The sequence below is a fragment of the Pholis gunnellus genome (assembly GCF_910591455.1).
Source record: "Pholis gunnellus genome assembly, chromosome: 4".
NCBI lineage: Eukaryota > Metazoa > Chordata > Actinopteri > Perciformes > Pholidae > Pholis > Pholis gunnellus.
Window position 1 is genome coordinate 8,504,167 of NC_136530.1, and position 22,440 is coordinate 8,526,606.

Below are 22,440 nucleotides of genomic sequence, written 5' to 3' on the forward strand. Positions count from 1 at the left end.
CGAAGCCCCACCCTTTCATCCAACCAACCAATGAGCGTACAGCTACATCCAGCACCCTCTTGTTGGTAGCCAATCAGATTCGAGATCACGTTGCCCTTTGCTGAAACATAAACACAGAGCTAAAATCGATAAATGAGTCTTTGTGATTGCAATTTCAAGCCAGGTTTTCCTATTACCAGTACTGGCCTCGGAATATTTCTGTCAGTTGCTACTCAATTGAATAAGTCTTTATTTCCGATTTAATATGATGTCTATACTATTCCAACACCCACTGTCTTCTTATCCCTGGCTACCAATGCCTTGCACATCAACAAGAAGACATGACTTAACTGTATCGAGAGGATTAGATCACACGTATGAGAACAAAGAGTGCAATGATTTGCAAGCAAGCAGTATCTCTTTGTCCTGTAAATAATACCACTTTGTACTGTACACATTGAATTTTGTGCTTCTGTTTTTGTGGTGCACAAATGACGACACAAAATGGGGTTTGTTTTTTAGTTGCTTATCATCATATCATCTTAAATTACAATAGAAACATTCAGTATGTACAGGAATGTCATTCTGCTCAGTAGTAGCCGTGCCCAATAGAATACGCTGATTGTAAACATCACAATGCCACTACATTTGGTTAGTTTCTTTCAGCTATATCTGCAAAACTAAATTGAAAAAAGAAAATAAGTTGAATCAATTATCAGTTAATTTAATATAATTGTTTACCTAGATATTCAGGAGAGCTGTTAAAACTATATTGAAAGTACATTTCCTTCACCATTAAAAAAGGTATACTGACTTCTAGTCATCGTCTTGAATCCCAAACCTTCATCTAATCATGAATAAATCAGCAGTGCTCTTATTCCAACACTTGAGACACCATCTGAGTTTTCAGGTTTTAGACACTGTTGCTGAGACACAGCCCTTTAAATAACCATGGCACCGACACGATTAGAGGTGACCCCTTTCTGTCTTATCATCAATCATTACAAGTGTTTGTTCATATACAGATTATTATTTGAGCGTGGTTATGAGGTCCATGTCCCTTGATAGATGGTTGTAGTCAAGCATGGCAGACACAGGAGCAGCAGAGGACATTCATAAAGAAGTTAGACTGTGGTGGTTCCCGTTCAGAGCTTCTTCACTCACTAAAGATGCAACAGGCGGACAAGCACACAGTCCTTCGCTGCTCGGCATGAATGGCCTATTTGTTCAAGCTCAAGTACTGTTGGAGCCTGTCCCACAAGCCAGGAGGAGAAAAGGAGGGAGTCTGCCTCTCTAAAAGACACATTCATCTGTCCTCTTAAAACGGGACAATTTGTGTAAAAGGTGCCATTTACAATATATAAATGTAAAGAACAACTCTCACTGCAACTCTTGATTCTTTGACTCTGGTTCTCTTGACGGCTGGCTGATTTACAAAGCTCTGTGCAAAAGCCATTACATGTGACTGTAAATACGACAGGATTGCAGATTTAATTATTTCTTCTGAAGGAGACTGAAATAAAAATATTCCAGATGAAGAAATTTGAAATATTTCAATAGGTTTCAAGGAAAGGAAAAAATATAAAATAAACAATAAAATGTTCACTCACTCTGAGAAACACAATGAACCACAGATTATAGGGTGTTCAAGTGAATCCAACGTATAAATAATGTTAATCTATTTAGGTCATATTGGTTTTGATCAAAAACTGTTCCACAATCATATAGTCTGATGATATGGTATGTACCTGATGTCAAACACATAATCTCCTATCTACTCAAGTCATTTCATCAATAATCTTTAAATTATATTAAAAGAGGTGGGAGAGTTTAGTTAGTGTCGGTAATTTATATGGGGGGTATTTGGGACACCACCCTGAACTGGGCACATTTTTATCCTGGGGTACTAGTGGAGGCAATCTGCAGTATTTAACTACACAAATGTCACCTTGTTTCCTACCTTTGTGCGCCCTTTATGGGGGGCCACTGCGCTAGCCAATCAAGCCTGCTAGAAGTACTGTTTCATAAATATAGTCACATTTCTCAAAACATAATATATATCTCTGAAAGAGGACGTAGCAAACCTGCCTTATCCAGTCAGGGCCACACAGAGTTGCAGTCGCCCGAAAGCGCAACACACATGAGGAAAACAAGCATCCATCTTCTTTTACCCTTCTGATGAAAATAAAAACACATCACCAGCCCGAATGGGTAGGGCTGGGTTGGGCTGAGTGTAAAATTGTGGGACTACAGTCAGAGAAAGCTGCTCTAGTGTGCCCTCCTCTGTCTGTTATGGGCTGGAGGGAACATGGATGCCGTTCTCCCCCTCGCCCTTGGCCTTGTGCAGAGCAGCCTGAATACGGAAGTGTGTCCGTGATTCCATCGAGTAGTGCTTGTAATTTTGCCTGAAACAGAGCAAACAAAATCATTTAAAAATAGCCCCAGGGGTGAATCTCAATCTAATTCCTTATTTTACATGAAACCTATGAATCACCAGGAGGGTTTACAATCAGGTAAAAGCAAACCTTGTCATTTATTCAAACACTCATTGTAAGATTTATTGAAAATCACAAAGAATTGTTGTGGCATTATTCATTTTAAAAACAATGTCAGAGTGATGACTTGTAGGTATACACTGTATGAAAAAGTGGAGAATCTTTGATTCAAAAAGCTTCTTTGCGAGCAGAGATGACTTGAATATGTTTTGCTGGTTGACAGACTTACTTTGCGGTTTCTAGGAGTCTGATAGCTTCAGCTTTCTTGCCTTGCTCCAGACACAGCAGGCCATGCTCCAGCAGGGCATTAGGAACCAGGTAGTGGTCGTACTTGATCTGAGACTCACTGCGGATAATGTCAAAACACAGTGGTCACAGTATGGAGGTGAAGCCAGTAGGAAATAAGATGCCCCTCCAACTGTTGTGCAGTTTGGTTTTTTTTAAAACAGAACCGCCTATTATCATCAGAGGATGCGCAGCGAATATGATCAGACTAACTGGTGAAACTAGAGCATCTGTTTCCTGGTTTGGTTGAGCGTGCATATACTGTACATGTCTGTGCACATTACTGATAGAGGCTTACTTGCAGAGGACGAGCGTAAAGTAGTGTTCGGCTTCCTCTTGATGCCCCAGGTGTTTGAGACACAGTCCCTTCAAGAGGCTCAGCAGACACTGGTCATCTACGGTGAACTCTGACCCTGAAAAACACAACGGGACAGATTACAAAACAGATTACCAAAAAAAAAAAAAGGTACAGTAATTCTGGACAAACATTCAAAAGGATTATATCTAAAGATTATATAATCCACTAACATGCACACAGTAAACGTAGCATCAGTATAGCATCTAATATAAAGGCAATTCATGTTAGCAAATGTATATCAAAGTAAATGATCATTCATTACAACGATCCTCTTGGTTCTAGTAAATCATTTTTCATACTTGGGGTGCTGTCGAGTTTGGCCTGAGCCTCGCTCAGTGTTTTCAGCATGCCTTCGGTCAGGTCTTTGTGTTTCCCAATGACCGTGTAGCCGTTCCAGATGTACATCATCTCCTAGACAACACAAATACGAATGTCATTGATAGAGGCAAACATTAAAAAGTACTTTCTTTGTGACAAAGCTCAGCTCTCTTTATGAATTTGACTTAAACAAAGGTTATTCTTGTAACAACAGTTCTATGAGCGCAGTCGGATCTTTTAAAAGAAAAATGCCTACAATAACAATGTCAGCAACTCAAGGAGTGCCAGAATAACAAAGTTAGAGGTCTCCACCTTTGCTCATAGTGTTAGGTTTACTAGGTTTATCTATTTCATACATTCATACAGTCATTGAGCATTGTTCTCTGTCAACCTTCCACAGCCTTTGATACAGGCTGAAATCTCTGTGAAACAGAACAAATGTTATGCCTCTTAACCCTGGTTCTGTGAGCACTGTTTCCTCTTTAACTATACAGCCTGAAGGGGCTGGTGGGTCCCTCCTGATTGAAACATCCAGTCTGCAAAATGTCAGCATGAGGTTGACGGAGCTTGTTATCGGACAAAGCCTTTGTGAAACAAAACTAATACAATTGTACTGATATTTATTGATCCACTCACTTCAAAGAAATAATGTCCATACTGTAGTTTCTGTGTAAACATCCAGCCGTGCTACAAGTAAAGCGGTGCGACATGGCAAATAGCCTCGTCCAGTACTGACCAGTGGAGGAGCGGGAAGATGAATTGGGTTCTCTGCAAGGTAGCGACGGGCTTTCCTGATAGCGAACTTCTCAGTTGGTAAAGATTTCCCCGCTATCTTCTGCTTCAGCCCTGGGACCTGCCTGAAATATAATAAAGTATACACATACGTATCAGTATTATGGAGGAAATATTTGACTTATAGTTAACTTTCCACAAGTTCTTATATACCTGCTTAAAAATGCTTGAGATCCAATTAAATGATCAATTGGTGGAGCATTTTTGATGCTGGGCAACCATCAATAAAACACTTGTAAAACATTTATGAACATATTCATACCAAAGACAGCCTTTTCCCAGAAGAAGAGCTGGTATCACATATATAACAGTGAATCATCTCTATTTCACTGTGGTTGCTGCAAGTATTTTTAGTAGCGCCTAAGCTCTGAGCTCACACCTGAACAGAGTGAACGCAGTCTCCCCGAAGGTTAGGCAATCATCCGGAGTCAGCATGCTGAGGTATGCTGCTTTCATGTATGCATAAGTAGCCTGAAGGAAGGAAAGAAGAGGTTACTACTGCAATTCCATCTTTCCCTTATAAATGAGATAAGGAGAGAAAAAAACTACGACTGTGTAGAGTTTAGAGAGTCAGACCAGGCTTGCACAAGTCTTTAGTTTGATTTTAAGACATTTATTATACATCACATATTGTTTTTAAGGTGTGGGTCATAACCCCCGGGACGCTCAACGTGCTGGTGATATTTATCTTAGAATGATTACATGTTTCTCGAGAAGCCGAGAAAAAGGTCAACAACATTTCTGTTCATGAAAACCGCTTTAAATAATTTGACAAATCCAAAGTTTTCGCTACACGAAGAATAAGATTGACGTCAAATCCCACACCCCGGTGGCCCACCTTGGACCAAGTGTTCTCCTTGCTGAGCAGGTCGGCGTAGAAGTAGGCCATCTTCCAGTGCCTCTTGTATGTGAAGCACCACATCAGCTCCCAGTAACACATGTGGTGGAACTGCTTCCACTGCTGCTGGACCTCGCAGCACTCCTCAAAGCGCTTGATAGCCTGAAAAAAGACAAACCATTCAGGATCTCACCTTCTTAAGACATATTCAGTGTGAAAGCTCGTGTGTGGCGAGCGGCTCGACACAAATCATGTTTGAATGGGTCGATGATTGTGTGTTGAGGACACAGAGGGCCACGTTTTGTTTCCTTTATCTGTCGATGAGGACAAAATCAGTTGAAGGACGTTAAGATTGGAAGAAGTGATATATATGTCTTCCTTTTCCTGTTGCTACTGCCATATCTTAGAAATAATTATAGCCATACAGTATTAGTATATATGTGGAAAGTGATTCTTTTCATTTTATATTATTCTTGCACTTATTTGTTTAGCAGGGGGAAAATGTGATCCGGTGCTAGATGTGATTTCATCGACTCAAACATTGGAATAAGACACTCTTTTAATATACATATGTAATCCAGTAGAAACGTTGCAGCAGGAGCAAATGTTTCTACACATTAAACTGACATTTTTAAATGCAAAGCAGGACACAAACACGTTTTTGTGTGTGATCGACCCTACAAAGTCTGCTTCGCAAGATAAACCCAAATGCACCATTCGTTAAGTATTTGTGAAATGCGTGTGGACAATTATCATGATTAAAAGATGACAATACACCAGCAGTCACAAAAGAGCGGGGTTTGCTGTCTTCCAGGAAGGCAGATTCACAATCAGAACAGTTCTAAGTAAAAAGATGACCACATCCTTTGACAGACTCTTGCACTTGAATTCAAATAGAGGCTAACAAACGTCAATACAGTTGTAATGCATGATGTATTAAAAACTAAAAATGTCTACAGGAGACGTGCAGTGCTGAATGTGTATTGTTTTGTTTGTGTGCAGAAATGACGAGCACTCACAGCATCCAAGTTGCCTTTGATCTCTTCTATTCGACCAGCGAAGAACAAGAAGATGGATCCCTAGGAAGAACACCAGCCACAGTATGTTTGGCAACAATTCTAACTCTGCAAGATATTTAGTTTTTGTTTTGTTCGTTTAATTCTGGCAAACCTTCGGATATTTTTGGAGATATGGCTGCAACAGTTTCTCTGCATCTTCAACATCTCCTTCTCCAGTGCCTGCGAGACAAAACATAACAGAACCAGTTAAGATCTTTGCCTGCTTTTGAGTTTGCTTGCAGCCGCATGTGTGTCTCACCAAGTATGAAGCTCATGAAGGTGTGATAGCAGAGCAGCAGCATGTTACAGAGAAAGGACCTGAGTGTGTTTTCAGCGGAGCCCTCCAGAAGCTGCTGAAGACCAAACTCCTGCGTGAACAAACACACACACAGACATGCAAACAAGAGTTGTTTGAATTTTGCATCGTTTCCGGGAAGATCTGCTGGTGAAAGCTGCAAACACCATGCAATTTGAAGACCTTTTCTGTGCAGGAAAATTACAGAGGCAAGAACTACATAGTACAGTTTTCTTATTAAGTTTGTGCTGAAGGATAAGGAGAAGCTGCTTGTCTACCAGAGTACTTTTAGGCCTCCAATCTGAACCAAGATCATATGCCACAGATAGGCTTTTCTGCAAAATATGCAAATATACATATATATATATATAAAGGATATGCAAGCATGGAAGATAAATTAATCAAATTATGAGAATAATACCTAAAGCGATATTTGGACCTAAACGCTGAATAACATCACTTTTCAGATTATTTTCTTTGGTGGCTACATAAGACAAATTAACGGTGACAGAATCCGAAAATAAAAACATTTCCTTTAGCGCAACAATGAATGAAAGGAAGTTGTGATCCAGAGAAATGGTGCAGTCATAAGTCACCACGATCAAAGCGATATCTAAGCCATTCACCTTTCAAGTTGTAAAAGTTTCGTTTCACTAAGCGTGTTAGGTTCAGCGCTGTCAACTCAGTACTAGTCATATCGTTTCACCACCAATAACAGGAAGGATTTACTGTGAATCAATGCACCAGTGAAGCTGAAATTACAGATACAATTTACGCCTTCCACATGCACTTCTCATTGTTAACAGCAAAGACCCAGCACTTCCCACATCACTGAACAATCCCTCTCCTGAGACACATCTCTGACTCGACCCATTACACCCTCAGTCCTGCCCGCTGCCCCTTCTTTCAGCCATAAATGGCGCTCGCATGTCAGCAGAGCTCACCTTATTACCAGTGAAACCGACAAACTCCAGCAGCTTGAGCGTCCGCGTGGGCAACATGGAAATCATCTGCAGGAAGTAGACAAGCAGTGCAATTGAAAGGCCAGCAGCAGGATTACAGAGTCCTCATCCTTTCTTTGTCATTAGGACGCCAGTGGTCTCCAAAGATATGATCTCGACTTTCATAAACATACGGTAAAAGGGCCACAGGTTGTACAGTAATTACAGATGTCTTCCAACCTACTTCTACTGCAAATAAGTGGAACAGGTGAACAACGACAAGAACACGTGGAAATGAAGAGCACTAAACGCAAAACACACTGCTTGTCTGCTTGTTACATTTTAGCTGATCTTGCTATATATTCATATTTTGTTCTTTATGTGCTTCTGTTTAATTCATATAGTTCAGGCTTGATACTCTACACATGATGCGATCAACCTTTCTCTGACCCATGTATGACAACAAATGCAAACATTCAGCCTTCTACTTACTAGATTAAAGGCTCCGACTCCCAGTTTAACGCCACCCTCAAAATGGCCGTGGTTCTCACCGTGAGAGTATCCAGAAGACTGGAGGATTGTGTGAAGCTCTCTGTGGGGTGAAGATAAAGGAAGCAGATCAAGAAGGGAAACTGCAGGGCTTTACAAGGTGATGGGGGAGAGAGAGAAAAAAGGTCTGCTCGGACAGCAAGACGAGAAAAGAACAAAATGATATGCTGGATTTAAGATTCTCACTTGTATGTCTGGTAGCTGTTCCTGACTTTGATTCCCCCTTTGATGAAACTGATCATGTTTTCATCCTGAACAAGAGAGCAGGAGAGGTGAGAGAAGGAGAAGAAGCAAGAGAAGGAGTTTAAAGAAACATGAAAGCATCAGAGGTGTCAGATTCAATGGCAGGCTATCTGTGCTATCCTGACCTGAAGGAAGGTGAGTGCTGCCCTCTGCAGGAGACACTCAGCGTAGCAAACTTCAGCGTGAAGCTCCTCTGAGGAGGAAATGATTACGTCACAGTTATCTTGAGTCTGAGCAATGGCCAAACACAAAAACACATGGGCCATCTGTTCTAATGAATTCCGGTGACACATTGGACTCATCCCGTCAGCACTGGACTTCACTGACCTTCTGTGAAGTTCTTGGAGAAGCTGGACTTCTTGCGTTGCCTGATTGAGGAAGCACACAATACAAAACCATCATGAGTGTTTAGTGGGCTTGTTCCGCTGGAAATCTTCAGGGATTGTTTTTCAGCAGCACAGCACAAGCCTTATCTTGTATTTCTATGCAAATCAGTGACTCAGCCTCTTTCCAGTAATCACAGGATGCTGAGCTGCTGCCGGGTGAAGTTACAACAAGGTGCTGACCGTGCATTCAATCTCCAATAAACAGTCACAACATTTAAAAGGAAAACTGCAGCTCTGACCTCGGATCAGTGTTGGTCTGAAGAAGAGTGGGTGTTGAGATGTACCATTAGTCCAGCACTGAGTCATGACAGATTCTCATAGCGGCTCCAGGAGTAATTGACAAACATTTGTGACATTCCTTCAGCCAGTGAGTCTGGATGATCTCAGCATGTTCTCTGGTTTTGGTACAATGTTGCTAGTGTGTTGAGTGTCTTAATGTCTAAATGCTTGAGCAACGTCACTCTCATCAGTTTTTATTACTAAAAATGAATGAGATGTATCTTCAAAACTCTAACTTTTTTGTTTGTAACTAAACTGGCTTTGACTCTGGTCCGAATGGCTTTCAAGAGACAAAATTCACTTCTGCAGCTGACTGGAGAGGAAGTAAAAAAAAAACAGCCCTGTCACAGTTTATCCGCTGGTCATTGGGGCATTACTACACTCCAGTGTTGTGGGGAAGTCTCACCGCTGACAGATGGCCTGGGCCTCTTTCATGGTGTTTCCTGCAGTCTGGATGTGTTGGGGGTCAAATGTCATCATGGCCTGCATCTCCAGGATGGTGGCATAGGTCAGAGCGTGGTACATGCTGTCTTTGGTTCTGTTGAAAAGACAACACGCAATGTTTTTTTGTTTTTATATATTGCAAGAGGAAGTTAAAGATGTCAAACGGTCAGCCCTAGTGTGCTGAAAGAGATGACGCAGAGGTGAGAAAAACCTTTTGTTTGATTAAAGAGATCGAACAAGACAGATATATGATCGAATATATGGATGACTTAAGCCACACCAGTACACACGATGAAAGAAAAACAGTTAGTTGTCTATTTATACCTGCAGTTGTTGTTACAAGTCACGTCACACCCTGTGTTTAACCTGCGTCTTGCAGGTTTAAAGAGATGAAGGAGGAGTAAAAGTGTTGGGTGCCTCACACATTTTTCCGGTATGTACTTGTTGTTCCAGTTAAAAGAGCTTGATGTTCCAGTTTTAAGCCAGTATAGGAACAAATTACATGGAGCTCTTTCATTTTCTATTGATTTTAGAGGTCCATATGGACGAACATGGGTGGTTTAAATAGCACTCTGTATGTAGCTGTGTATTGTAGGAGTACTCACACGCACAAACACACACAAAGGAGAGGCAGAATAATGTAAGTAAAACATAAAGGCAGAGGTGTGTTCGAGAAGAATGCTGTCGGTCTGCATCACTAACATTTCACTGCTATTCACCACAGACTGACTCATGTGACCAGCCTCTGTGATGTCCCTTTGAGCTCCAACCAGTCCTCTTAACTGGAAACTTTATTTGCACAAACCTATGTAAAGAGAGCACAAAGACACACCGAGCGTGTTGCTCTTTCACTTTACTTTTACATATATTTGCTAAAGAGAAAAAAAGACAAATGTGAAAGTTGTATAATGTGTGTAGTTTTTAGTCTGACAGGGTCGTAAAACTGCAGCGATAAATCAGGGTTTTAATAGTATACAGAGTAGAGTTCTGAGCTTCAACTCTTCACCTGAGGGAATCAATAGTATTCATTCTAGGCAAGTCACCAACAAGAATCAACTTACAACAAGTAAGCACAGAGCAGAGAGTCAGAGAAGGCGGAGGTAGAAGCAGAGAGATTTGCCTGCCTTTCATTTCCATTGCGTCCGGCTTATGCAAGACGAGAGCTCAAACTCAAGCTGAGAAGCTTTTTAGGACGGAGCAGTGAGGTTAATTGAATCGCTTGTAGCCGTGCTAAAAGTGGCTGAGAATTCCAAATATTTCACAGCAGCACTCAGATATTTTCCAATCAGCTTCACCTGAGGTTCAGCGACACAAAGGTCCGAACCAGTCGGACAGCACTGACGCCGGGTTTCCCACATATTTTCACCATAACGTTCCATGATGCAAGGGAACAGTTGTTTTGTACTTCCTACAAGAAACACAGGTGTGCATCTACATCATGTTGTCTACATCTACGGCTGAGTCCCTTATTGCAGTGGCCCTGAATGAAGTCTGGCCTGGGGCCTTTGCTGCATGTTATCTGCTTCCACTCCCTGCTAGGGCTGTGAGGAATGGGGCAGACCAGTAGGAATGATGGGAGATTAAGAATGTTTACATGTTTGTACAGAGAGCTGGCAAATGAAACTAAGCCTGCTATTGGATACCTTCTACCTAGCAGGCATGTTTCTACAAAGTTGAGTCTGCAGTGGCTCCTTGGCTACGACTCAGCGGAGGAGAAACTCAAAGCCTGGGCCTTAAATATCTGTACCCTATCAGAGAGTAGCAATTTAAAGAGAGAGCCCCGCTTATAGGACTGTAATGTGTGGTATGAGTTGCTCACTGGCAGTGATACTGATACATGGACAATAGCTCAGACGACACAATCTCTGGTCAGACACATTAAAGTAAATATACACTTTAACACACTGCACTTAAAACACTTTAAATCATCCCAGAAGAGAACACAACATCTTAAATACACTTTCGATGGTTGATTCTTTTCACAGGCATGTTTCAATAGTTCTGTGAGACAGCTTATAATACACCAGCTTACATCTCCACATAAGGTAGTGGGAGCAATTCCTGGTTCGGTGAACCAGTGTCTTGCTCAAAGACACTGAGAATGATAATCATGATCATGATAATCGTCCCCATAATTGACTCCCTGAAAAACAATTCTAAGATATTTTCCTATTAGAAACACTGCAGGTTGCATGTCGCAATTCCCTTCGACAGTAACAGCCAGAATGTGAGACTTTAAACCCTTTGGTGTGAGTTTAAGTGCATTAAACCTGTAATGGCTAACCCTGTCTTCCTCCCAGAGCATGTTGGAATAGGCTGCCAGTGACCATAAACAGGAATGTGAGGGTAAAAGCAGATTGATTTAAGTACATGCAGATAATGAAAGCTCTCTGAAAGAGTGTCTCCAGTATTTTAGTTTCAGTGTGTGTGTGTGTGTGTGTGTGCATTCTGTGGAGACTCACAGCTGGAGGAAGGAGAAAGCAAATTGAAAGAGGAGAACATTGAAAAGCACACATGGACTAAAGTAGAACACAGACAAACATTGAGGGGGACGAGGGAAGGTTCTGCCGGTGTTTCACATCCTCAGGGCTGCATGTTCCCCCAGTCGTTCAGAGTATCTCTCTCACAATGCAGCAGATATCATCACACCTTACATAATATTACATAAGTCTGATGCTTCAAGCCATCGCCCTCCTCACAAAACTCTTCTCTGTGCAGCAAACAGGGAAAGAAATTGGGTGTAATTGGGTTTTGTAAAAAGCCAAACAAAATAAAGTCCTGCCTCAAGTGCTGCATTCAAATGTAAAACAACACAACACAATAATACCTGGCCAGATCACCATGCAGGCCCTGACTATCATAGGATAGACGTGTCTTATCTCTTATATTTCAATCTGCAATGGTTTCTGACTCTGATACTGTCCTCCTGCATGTGTCAAATCCAACCATCTGGGCTCAAACAGCTACAAACATGATCATATTTACAGCTTCTGTTTGTTCAGGTGAACCTTTAGTGACTGAAAGAGGAAGAGAAAGCACAAGACAGCACTCAGAGATCTGTGGGAGGACTATCGAGAGAGAAATGAGGTCGCCCGCTGAGCTGGCGGACTGCCAATGCTCAGGTGGCAGCAGCTAGAGGTGTTGGATGTAAACAGATTTTCCCTCCAGGTTGGAATATTTCACAAATCCAGATCTTAATACCAAAACATATTATGATTATGACAACAGGTCAGTCTCTTGGCAAAAGCGTATTTATGTAATGCTGCAATGCAAGTGTCGAAAAACTGAGTCTGAGCTTAGAAAATTCAAAGAAATTACATCACTCTAAACTTTTCAGAAACTTGAAGTGCTAAACACACAAAAACAACACGAAACTGACAATGGCCGTCAATCTAGCCGTATAATACTAAATCATAAAAAAAAGAGCAGGCTGACAGGAAGCCGCTCTTCTGTCTTCACGTAAGCCGGCTCTGAAAAGAAGAAACTGGGGCTAAGGAGTGGTCCGCAGTCCCAGGAGTACATAAACGGTGTGGAAAATAATATCGAAGATGTGATGAAGTGTCTGATACTAGAGAGGAGAATGAACGGTGAACAATGGAGTAACTTGATGACACAAAGTGTTGGAATACAAAACTGGAGGCGGGCTGTGAACCCGGAGAGAGGCATGTGAATGGAACACAAAGCAGCATTCGAAGTATGTAAAACTTTCGGCCGTGGAATAATCTAATCAGCAGCATCAGCAGCAAACACACTAGTTCCTTTAGCCCTCCCTGGTGTGAGCACTAGTATCTCTGTGCCCAGGACTGTGTATTTACATTTTAAGGTTATTGCTTGTGTATTGATTTGAAATTGGACCTCAAAGCATCAAAAAGTAATTTTTGGACATTTTATTGAGCAAATAAATTGATCTATTTGCTTTTAGGACCGCAGACTCCCATTAGCAAACAATTGAATGTATTAGCTGAGGAACTTTTTAATGAATTAACAAAGGTAATTCAGTAATAGCAACCACATTTGATGAATCATCATCAAAACAGAAGCAACAGAAGTGTTTGTTTTTTATAGCCACAGAGGTGCCTTGAGCTAAGAGCTAACATGTTCACGATGACAATGCTAACACGCTGACGTTTAGCAGCTATAATGTTTATGCTCACCATATTAGTTTAGCATGCTAACATTTACATTAGCACAAAAATGATGGGCCTTTTTCATAGTGTGAAAAGCACAAGCACTAATAACATTACAATGTCTCTGTTCTATTCATCCATGTCAGCCATGACAGTGTGACAGTGAGCCTGAAGCAGCTAAATGGACTTCATCATTAGTTCTATCATTTACACCTGTGTTTTGGCTATACGTCAAAATGTCTCCTGTAAAAAAAACATTGTTGCACGTGAAGGCAGTTTGCTGTTGGAAATCTTCCCCTTCTAACACCTGAGGGTTAAAAAAAAACCTAAAAATACAGTTGCTTGCATGCATATCATCAGCTGTTTGTCTTTTATATTGATACCAGGTGGGTGAAAGCTGAGACCAGCAGCTGTATTAGCTCGTGGTTCAGGTCGTTCTCGTACCTGGATCTAAGCCGAGCCTGCGCCTCCTCAAAGTCGTTTCTGAGGAACAGATCCAGGGCGGCCATGCAGTCCTCCAGAGCCAGCGACAGGTCTGACCTTGAGCACCTGCAGAACCAAAACAAACACACAACATCTGAATGAGAACAGAAACCAGCGACAGGTCTGACCAGAGCCAAGTCGGGGGCTTGAGCAGTTCTGATTTCTTCAAATTTCAAGTGGCACAAAAATACTGTACATTTGAAATATCTGTTGTATTGAAAAATGATACTCTTGTATCGGACAAGTGCTCAGTAAGTTACTCAAGTTCAGTATAAATTCACAGCTTGGGGAAATAGGCAACCATTTAGTTTCAATTGAAACTACTCTGCCTCTCTCACTATTGCTGTGACCCTGATCTCCCTTTTCACAACAAATACGGGCCAAGCACTGACCTACAACAGAGACTGGGATCCTTTCATAGGCTCTGTTTATTTACATGCTTTACTGAACCCTTTCTACTCCTCTACTACATCACAAGACAAACAGAAACACAGGCAGGCTGAGCCAGACAAGCAAACAGGCTCAATAGAGTGCTTTGCTGTTAGTGTCGCTGCATTAAACTGCACATTAAATCACAGTTATTCAAAAAACATCCACTTTTATAGAAATACATACTCAGGGAGTAGTTTTTGAACAATATCCTCTTTAGTAAATGTGAAGAACGGATGTTGCTGCTGCCTTAAATGATTTCTGTCTCTAGTAAATACAGCTCACTGCTGTAAGCTGTCTGAACGACTCTAAATGATTGTTGATGATGTTGCTGCGTATTAAGAGTTCATTACACAGCGCACATGGTCCTCACGTGACGACTGTATAATGGAGCCACGCTGATCATGCACTCCTTCGTCACAAGGCTCCCTCCTCTTTGACTTCACTCGCTGTACTGATAACGGATCTGTTTAAGTGTCCGTTTTATTCCTTCACTTCACTGTGAGAACAGCGCGCAGCCTGTGAAAAACACATTAATGAATGGATGACGTTGATGGTAAATCTGAAACACTGATGAAAGATACATTTTCGTGTGTATCATATGGACCATGACATTCTTGATAAAGTGGCATCTTTTTTTGGGTTGTTCATTTGTTTGTTCCGCTAGTGACGTTTGTTTTTGTTTTGTGAAATAGGAACCTGATTTATATTTAGTTTCGTCTTGAAATGCAGTTTGGGTTTGTGCTTGGAGCTTCCAGGCCACCGTATTGATCACATGAGCGTGACAATTATTCCCTGTTAGTCAGCCAGTCGGTGTTACCTCCAGATGTCTGCAGCGAACAACGATGCTGAAGAATGTAGGAGAGCGGGAACTGAACAAACAAAAGTAAGACTAATGTGTACGTCCAGCTGCGACTAAAAGACAGCATTCACTTGAAATTCCTGCCCATTAGAAACACAGAGGAACTATACACTTATCACACAAAGACACGCACACACACACACACACACACACACACACACACACGACCACCATAAAGGAGCACACACACTGGTGCAGCTCTGGCTAATGACATGCGGGTGACTTCTGTGTTGACCATATGACCAGCAGCAGGCTGAGCTTCCTCATAACAGCACGAGATTTAAAATGACAACTGCTGAAAAATATAAGTTCAGCTTGTGTCTTCAAGTTGTTCTCACAATCAAGATTTCACAAAACGAACAGAAAGAATAGAAAAATAATGGGACATTGTTTTACTCTCTAAGTTTATCTGAGAAAACCAGTATCGTGTTATAAATAAATTATATATAATTAAAAGAAGAGCACTAATATGATTACAACACACAACACACATTGTAATAATACACTTAATTTACGTTCAGTCATGTTATCCTACTAACAATAAAACAATAAAACATAATGGGATCAATAAATCACACATTAATAATGCCAAGAGGCTCATAAAGGGAAGTAGCATACTGCACATGTGTCGAAACGCTTGTCTTCTCTCCGTATGACTGGGGGTGCAGTGACTGCCCACTGTCACTTCTACTTCAAACAACAAGCCTACAGAAGAACTAGAAGACCGTCAGCCATGTGTGCAAGCAAGCGCAGCGATCAACATCAGGTTTGTCTTATGTGCTGACTCCACATTGACTATATTCACCCTCACTCATAGAAATAGAATAGGAGTAGAACGGACATTGAACTGTTATCCAAGGGTCATTTGACTAGTATAAAAGAAAATGATCAGCTGTCATTGTGACAACACAGATCAGTGAGGCCTTACAGGCAGCAGTGAGCGTACGCAGCTCTGGAGATGGATGGCAGGCTAGTTAGCTTGGTAGCTTGTCCTCAATCAAGTGAGAAGTAGGGGCCTTTTATCATTGACTTCTATACAACGGACTTCTTTACGTTGATTTGATCGCTTGCTCCAGTCTAATCACCTGTTAATCATTTTTCAGGGATTATGGTATTATGGAGAGTTTGGAGAGCCACTTGGCTTGTTTGGCTGTAAGCAGCATGTGTACAAGTGCACGTCACACACACACACACTGCCTCTCCCTGATGGTTTGGTGGCTGTGTATTGTCAAGAATCTGGCGATACGATAGGTATCATGATACAGAGGTTACGATTCAATATACTGCGATATACTACTGTAATATACTACTTTAGAGAAAAAAATCAACCTCCCTGTTTTTTTTAAATTGTTTAACTTATGCAGGGGCTAATAATTAAGTCAGTAATTAACTCCAATAGGAGTTACTATGCTGGCGAACAATCAGTGCATCGTTTCCTCATAGCTGGGAATTAACTCAACTGGTTCAGGAAAACAAGACTAAAGATGATCTGAGGCCTGAGGACATGGAAAATAAACCAGTTCTCAATCAGTGAACAAAGATTATGACAGAGTACGCCCAGAGGACAATGTTCTCTAAATGGAGGGAATAATTGACAATCATGTGAGAGAAAGAAAAGGCATGACAACCGGCACAATGAGGATGTGCGTAGCAGCATTGTCCCAATAACTTCACTGAACTTCAAGCCAGCGGAAATTCTGGGGTGATTTCTCGAGAGAACAACTTGCACAATGATGATAATTATCAACGAGCCACACACAAACACACACACACACACACACAAATAAAAACACTTAGCCCACAACTACTATTAATATACACACCCATTCATGTGCTCATGAAACCTACAATGCAGACACGCGCACACACACGTACGTTCTCACTCCTCCAAGAGTGACGAAGCATTAGTTTACCAGCTGCGGTTCACAGAGCTTTCACTACCTTCCAGCTGGTAGAAGATGTTGAGCTGCGACACAAAAGAGCCGAGCCGCCTCTACAACAACACCAGCGAGTTTGTCCACATGCCTGAGTGTTACAGCTAGAACGCACACAGAACACAGAACAGCATCTGAATGACTGCCGGCAACCAAGCAGGCAGCAAGTATTACTTACCCATTTGACGGAGTCTCTTCCTCTTCTGACATTTTCATCTGGCAAAAGTGTGTGTGTGTGTGTGTGTGTGTATGAAAGATAGACAGAGAGAGCTGGAAAACTGAGTGTGAGCCTGAGGCCTTTCCAGCAGTGTGATGATCTACGTCTCTTTCTGTAGCAGCAGCAGCGACAGCAGAAGCATCAGCAGAAGCGCAGTCGGGTGAAAGAGAGACAGACAGAGACACAGAGAGAGAGAGAGAGAGAGAGAGAGAGAGAGAGGGGGGGGGAAGAATGAAGGAGGGAGGCAGGGAGGGAGGAGGAGGAGGAGGAGGAGGAGGAGGAGGAGGAGGAGGAGGAGGAGGAAGGACGCAGCAGCAACAGCAGATCTTAATCAGATTGGGATGACCATACACATGAGTGTAGAAAACACAGTGTATCTGTGCTGCCTCTAACACACACACACACACACACACACATGATAACATAGAAAAGGTCTGTCCCTACTCTTCCGATCATCACCCTCATGCTACACACTGCAGTCTCTGCTCTGCTCTGCTGATTGGTTATTGCAAAATCAGAGGCGGGGCTAAAGGCCCTGATTCATGGCCTAAATATTTTTAAACAAGATGTGAAACGACAAAAGGAGGAAGAATCAAGAAGGACGGAGTGACAGCTAAAAGAAGAATTTAAGTTACAAGTAATTCATTCATCCCCGACACAAAACTTTAAGAGAGGGAACGTGAGGTTTAAAAGACGGAGGAAGGGAGTGCTGGTGCGTAGTGAGACTCTCAGCCGGTCCACTCTGCTGCAGTGGCAGAGACTAAACACTGCAGCGACCAGAGAGTCCAGAAATAGAAGACATAGACGCAGTACTGTGGACGCACAAGACCTATTGAGAAATCATGAATGAAAAATTGGCACAGCGAAAAAGACTTATTAAGGTGTTTGATCCCCAGAAACTGCAGCTCACCTTTAGATGTGTGTGAGCGTTTGACTAATAGGCCCTTTTTCAATTATTCTCATATATTTTCATATCTTTTACTCTTCTAATGAGAATGTTTGTTTATTCGCCTCAGTCTGGTAACTACATTAGTGTTATTATTGTCTCAATGAATCCCTTTCTTTGGTCTACAAAATGTCAGAAAATAGTAAAACAAATAAATGCCTGCAAAGTCAGAGGTGATGTCTTCAAATTGTTTCTTTTGTCTAACGAACAGTCCAACAACTAAATATATTCACGTTTACATTCACATGAAACAAAGAAAAGCAGCAAATGCTCACATTAGAGAAGCTAAAACAAGGGAATGTTTGGTGTTTTTGCTTGGAAAATGACATAAATGATAAGTTGATGATAATTCATTTTCTCTCAACTGACTAATTTATGTATCATCTAATTAATTCTGTTCTAAACTGGTAGACACTTGCAAGACGACATAAATCCAAAGCCTGAAATCCTCGTCTGATTCATAGAATATATCATTCCTCTCCATGGATTCAGAGGAAAACATGAGCTGTATAGCAGCATGGCTTCACAGCACACGTATTAGTAACCCCGTTAGCATCAAGAGAGCATCAAGATCACGCTCATGTGACTGCAAAGCACAGAAACATGAATGGAAATGCATCTGTCTTTAAAGACTGGATAAAAGAAGCCTAATTGTGACTTCCATCGCTCTCATGTGTGTGTGTGCTGTGAGGAGCACAGACGGTCACGGGTTAAAGGTGGAGATAATTAGATTCGAATCGCTGCTGTCGTCATGGTGGAGAATTGGATGGTAAAAAACAAGGATTATGACTCCGGAAATGTGGCCGCTTCAAACAATCTTCAAAGCTTTTTTTTTCGGGCTTAATGTAATAATATTCAAACCCATCCTGCTGTTGTGCACCACATGATAATAAATCACACTAAACACGTGTTGTTATTAACACTTGCATCAGTACAACAGTGTTGCAATGACCATTGATAACATATTTCTTCCAATGAGGTCAAATGTATCTTAAATTAAAAGTCTCTACTTCAACTAATGAATTCAGACATGTATTAAAGACGATACATACAACTTTAGGTTGATTTCTCTTGCCTCACAAACTCGGATAACAACACACACACAGTGGGAGAGTGACCTCATTCTTGGCTTCGATATACTTTAGTCCTGTATATTAATTAGCAAAAAGTTGCTTGCTGCTATATTAATGCACTGAACATGGAATATAGCACCTTTAATTCCTTCCAAATTAAAATGGACGTATCTTCACGTCTAACTCTCAGCAAGAAAGCCAATAAGATAATTCCCCAAAATGTCCCAACTATTGGTTTAAATAACAAAAGAATATTTTCTAATGAACATGTAATGTTAAAGTGCTACATTCAGCACCTTTTACCTGGATTTTTTTCAATATAAATAAAAATAGTGCTGATCATGCTCTTTTTCCTTTAGTTCCCTCCCTCGAATCCAAACAGACACAGCTATCCTCCGCCTCAGGCTTCTTCACGTGCCTTGACAGAACGTAGGATTAAATAACTAATTCACCTTCTTCTAGTCATAACGTGAGAGAGAGAGCGGAGAGATGATGCTCAGGTTCTCTCCGTCTGAATTACTTATATGTCGAACACGTCATTAACATGTCAAGAGGTCCTTTGAGTCGGCTGCAACGTGCGTTTGGTTCACAGCAGCTCGCTCTCATACAGGATCGCAAAAGAGTAAAAAAAAAAAATAGATAAAGATTTTTTTCTGCAAATAGCAGGACAGCAGCAGGTTTCTCAGAGCATGTTTCCCCTTTGTGTTGCTATCTAAATCTTGCTTTATGATAAGTCTGAGTTCACTTGCCCATTTGATGGATTTGCTGATTGCAGAGCATCTTTGTCGTCCGAAAGCTGTAACCTGAAACGGAGGAACAAAATCGAGTCTGTTTTCGAGAAAAGAGGGAAAATCTCATGGGATGGAAAACCGGCTGAAAGGCCGGCTATTGTTTGAGGAACATGATCGCGAGAGCCATAGAAACAGGGACAGGGATATAGGTGGACACTCCCAGGCTACTTATTTCTACTTGTTGGGAACATTTCTGTTGATATTAATAGTTCGGTCTGATGTGGGAAGGTTCTGGGAAAGCTTTGGGGAACACATCAAGTTTCATGGAAAGACGCAAAACAGTTACAAAACAGATTTGTTGTCGTTGTGTCCTTCATTGGTTTTCAATTTAAAGCAACACACCTGAAGTCTGTGATGACGGGATCCATTTGTGGACTGTTTATGACGGACAACCTGGGGGGAAAAAATACAAGTCAGTCTGTGTATAAAACTCAAATGTATCATTACACTGTTAATACGTGTTTTATTAGCACTGTGAGCTCACGGGGTTTGTTGTTTTGTTACTAATGATAAATGATAACACGTGCACACAACGTGAACATACTGGTTTGAGGAGTCCGGGCCGTCGTGGCTGTCCTGTGGCTGACCGGCATCCCTGTGAAGAGGTCAGAGGTGAATTTAGAGAGAGCGTAAGAATGGATCTCATCATGGTGAGAAGAGGAGGGGCGCGAGGATACTGGAAGTCCGATCTGAAGACCTGAGGAGGACTTAGGAGTTTCGTACAGACAGTTTAAATGTAAGGAAGCTACACGGTATGTGATGAATAAAAACACACAACATGTGTCCAGAGTAACACTAGACTAAATGTATTGAAGCTGTTTATTCCTCAAATTATGTTCTGTATTTCTCATTTTTAAGTATAAAAGGTTTAGACACAGTTTGGAAGAGGCAAAACTATACAGTAAAAAAAAAAAGAAAAAAGAAATGCAAAGATTAGGAAAAGTCAAAAGTTTGTCTAACTCGGTGTTGAGGATTTCAGTTATTTTCACCTTGAGACCTCTTAATTAAATCAATTGTGTGACCACTTGTGGGTACACTGCTACTGAGCCTGCATGACCACATCATGAATGTAATGCTGTCGAACAGGCTGCAGACTGGCAGCAGCCTACATAACAAAGACTCAATGACAGCAGTTGATGGATCATGATACCAAACTTTGACAGTACAGTATCTACAGTATTTCCCCGTTTGACTCGCAGTGGTCAGATTTATCAGATGTTGGGCAACTTTTAATTTGCTCTTTCTGAATGATGAACAGTGGCAGGTTTTTACTTTCCTACAGTACAGAAACACAGGACATAACTTCACAGATCATATCACAGAAGTGTGTGTGTGCGTGTGTGTGTGTGTGAGATCTGAAGAGGATCAATGAGGGGCCCTGAACATGTTGTGTATTACACAACAATCTCTGATGAAAGATAAAGTAAGTGCGATTAAATTCTTCCGCACTTTGAAAACAGACATGTATCGACAGGGTCAGGACTTGCACAGGTTCTCGGAAGCTTTCCCCTTCTACTCACTCATTTTTCTTCACGCTGCGTCTCCAGTTGGTAATAAAACTCATCCCACCGCTCTGAGGGTCCGGTGAAGGAGCAGGATATCCCGGGACGGAGCAGGTTTACGCAGCGGTCATGGATGGACAGACAGACGGGGGAGAAGAGAGGGGCAGATCACGCTGAGTTCACAAATGACGGCAGCTGCGGTGCGTCTTCCTCCTTCCTGACGTGGAAAGGTGTGCTACTGCTGTCATCGCCACAATAATGACTTTCCTATTAACGTGCACCGCGATGTAGCTGCTGCAGGTCCGGGCGTCATGGTCCTAAAACCGTCCAGATTACACGCGCAGTTACGCACTGTGAGTTTTTAAAAGTATGCTCATAAACAAACACGTATAGCTAAATATAGAACGCACGTTATCATAAATAAAGCCGAGACGGTTTCATTTTTTATACTATATTTATATACTGTATTTTAAATGTATTTACATTTTAACTTTCAAGCCAGCCTGGGTAATAAGTCATTACATTTTAACATGTACAGATCCAGTGACTTCTTGCTGTTTCCAATGTCAATAAAGGGCTTTTGAATGAATTATTTTAGTAAAAATAATAAGTATACTTTAATAGAGAGATCAACAAAGGATGGTCATGATAGTATGTGCTTTATTATGAAACAGGCTTTATTTGTGGTAACTTGTAATGCTGCAATCTTTTCCATGAAAACATAACTCTGAACACATTCATATGATTGCATGCTGGTGTTTCTAATTGCATATATGTACATTTACTAAAGTGCTGTGGTGAAGTACACATTTGAGG

At 41.4% G+C, this 22,440-nt stretch overlaps 1 protein-coding gene across 3 annotated transcripts; it reads right to left on the reverse strand.

The window, feature by feature from the left end:
* Positions 1-491: 491 nt before the first annotated feature.
* ttc39a (tetratricopeptide repeat domain 39A) lies at positions 492-21,865 on the reverse strand. 3 transcript variants are annotated; one of them, XM_079157881.1, is made up of 21 exons: positions 21,643-21,865; positions 20,667-20,717; positions 20,465-20,515; positions 20,081-20,134; positions 13,832-13,936; positions 9,223-9,354; positions 8,479-8,519; positions 8,277-8,344; positions 8,095-8,159; positions 7,852-7,951; positions 7,363-7,428; positions 6,383-6,491; positions 6,236-6,303; positions 6,085-6,144; positions 5,066-5,227; positions 4,607-4,698; positions 4,172-4,292; positions 3,417-3,528; positions 3,058-3,172; positions 2,704-2,820; positions 492-2,384 (listed from the first exon to the last, which is right to left on the reverse strand). In XM_079157881.1, exons 1-21 carry the CDS (start codon positions 21,684-21,686, stop codon positions 2,270-2,272), a joined length of 1,848 nt encoding a protein of 615 aa, XP_079014007.1. In that variant the 5' UTR covers positions 21,687-21,865; the 3' UTR covers positions 492-2,269. The 3 variants fall into 3 exon arrangements, with proteins under 3 accessions (XP_079014007.1, XP_079014008.1, XP_079014009.1); XM_079157882.1 differs by lacking the exon at positions 20,081-20,134; XM_079157883.1 differs by lacking the exons at positions 20,081-20,134; positions 20,465-20,515; positions 20,667-20,717; positions 21,643-21,865 and adding an exon at positions 17,274-17,368.
* Positions 21,866-22,440: the final 575 nt, after the last annotated feature.

Coding starts and splice junctions, on each gene's coding strand:
- ttc39a (XM_079157881.1), bottom strand. CDS start 21,686: ATGAGTTTTATTACCAACTGGAGACGCAGCGTGAAGAAAAATGA. Junction 20,516..20,666: donor GGCCCGGACTCCTCAAACCA/GTATGTTCACGT, acceptor TTTTCCCCCCAG/GTTGTCCGTCATAAACAGTC. Junction 13,937..20,080: donor TCAGCAAATCCATCAAATGG/GCAAGTGAACTC, acceptor TTGGTTCTGCAG/GTGCTCAAGGTCAGACCTGT.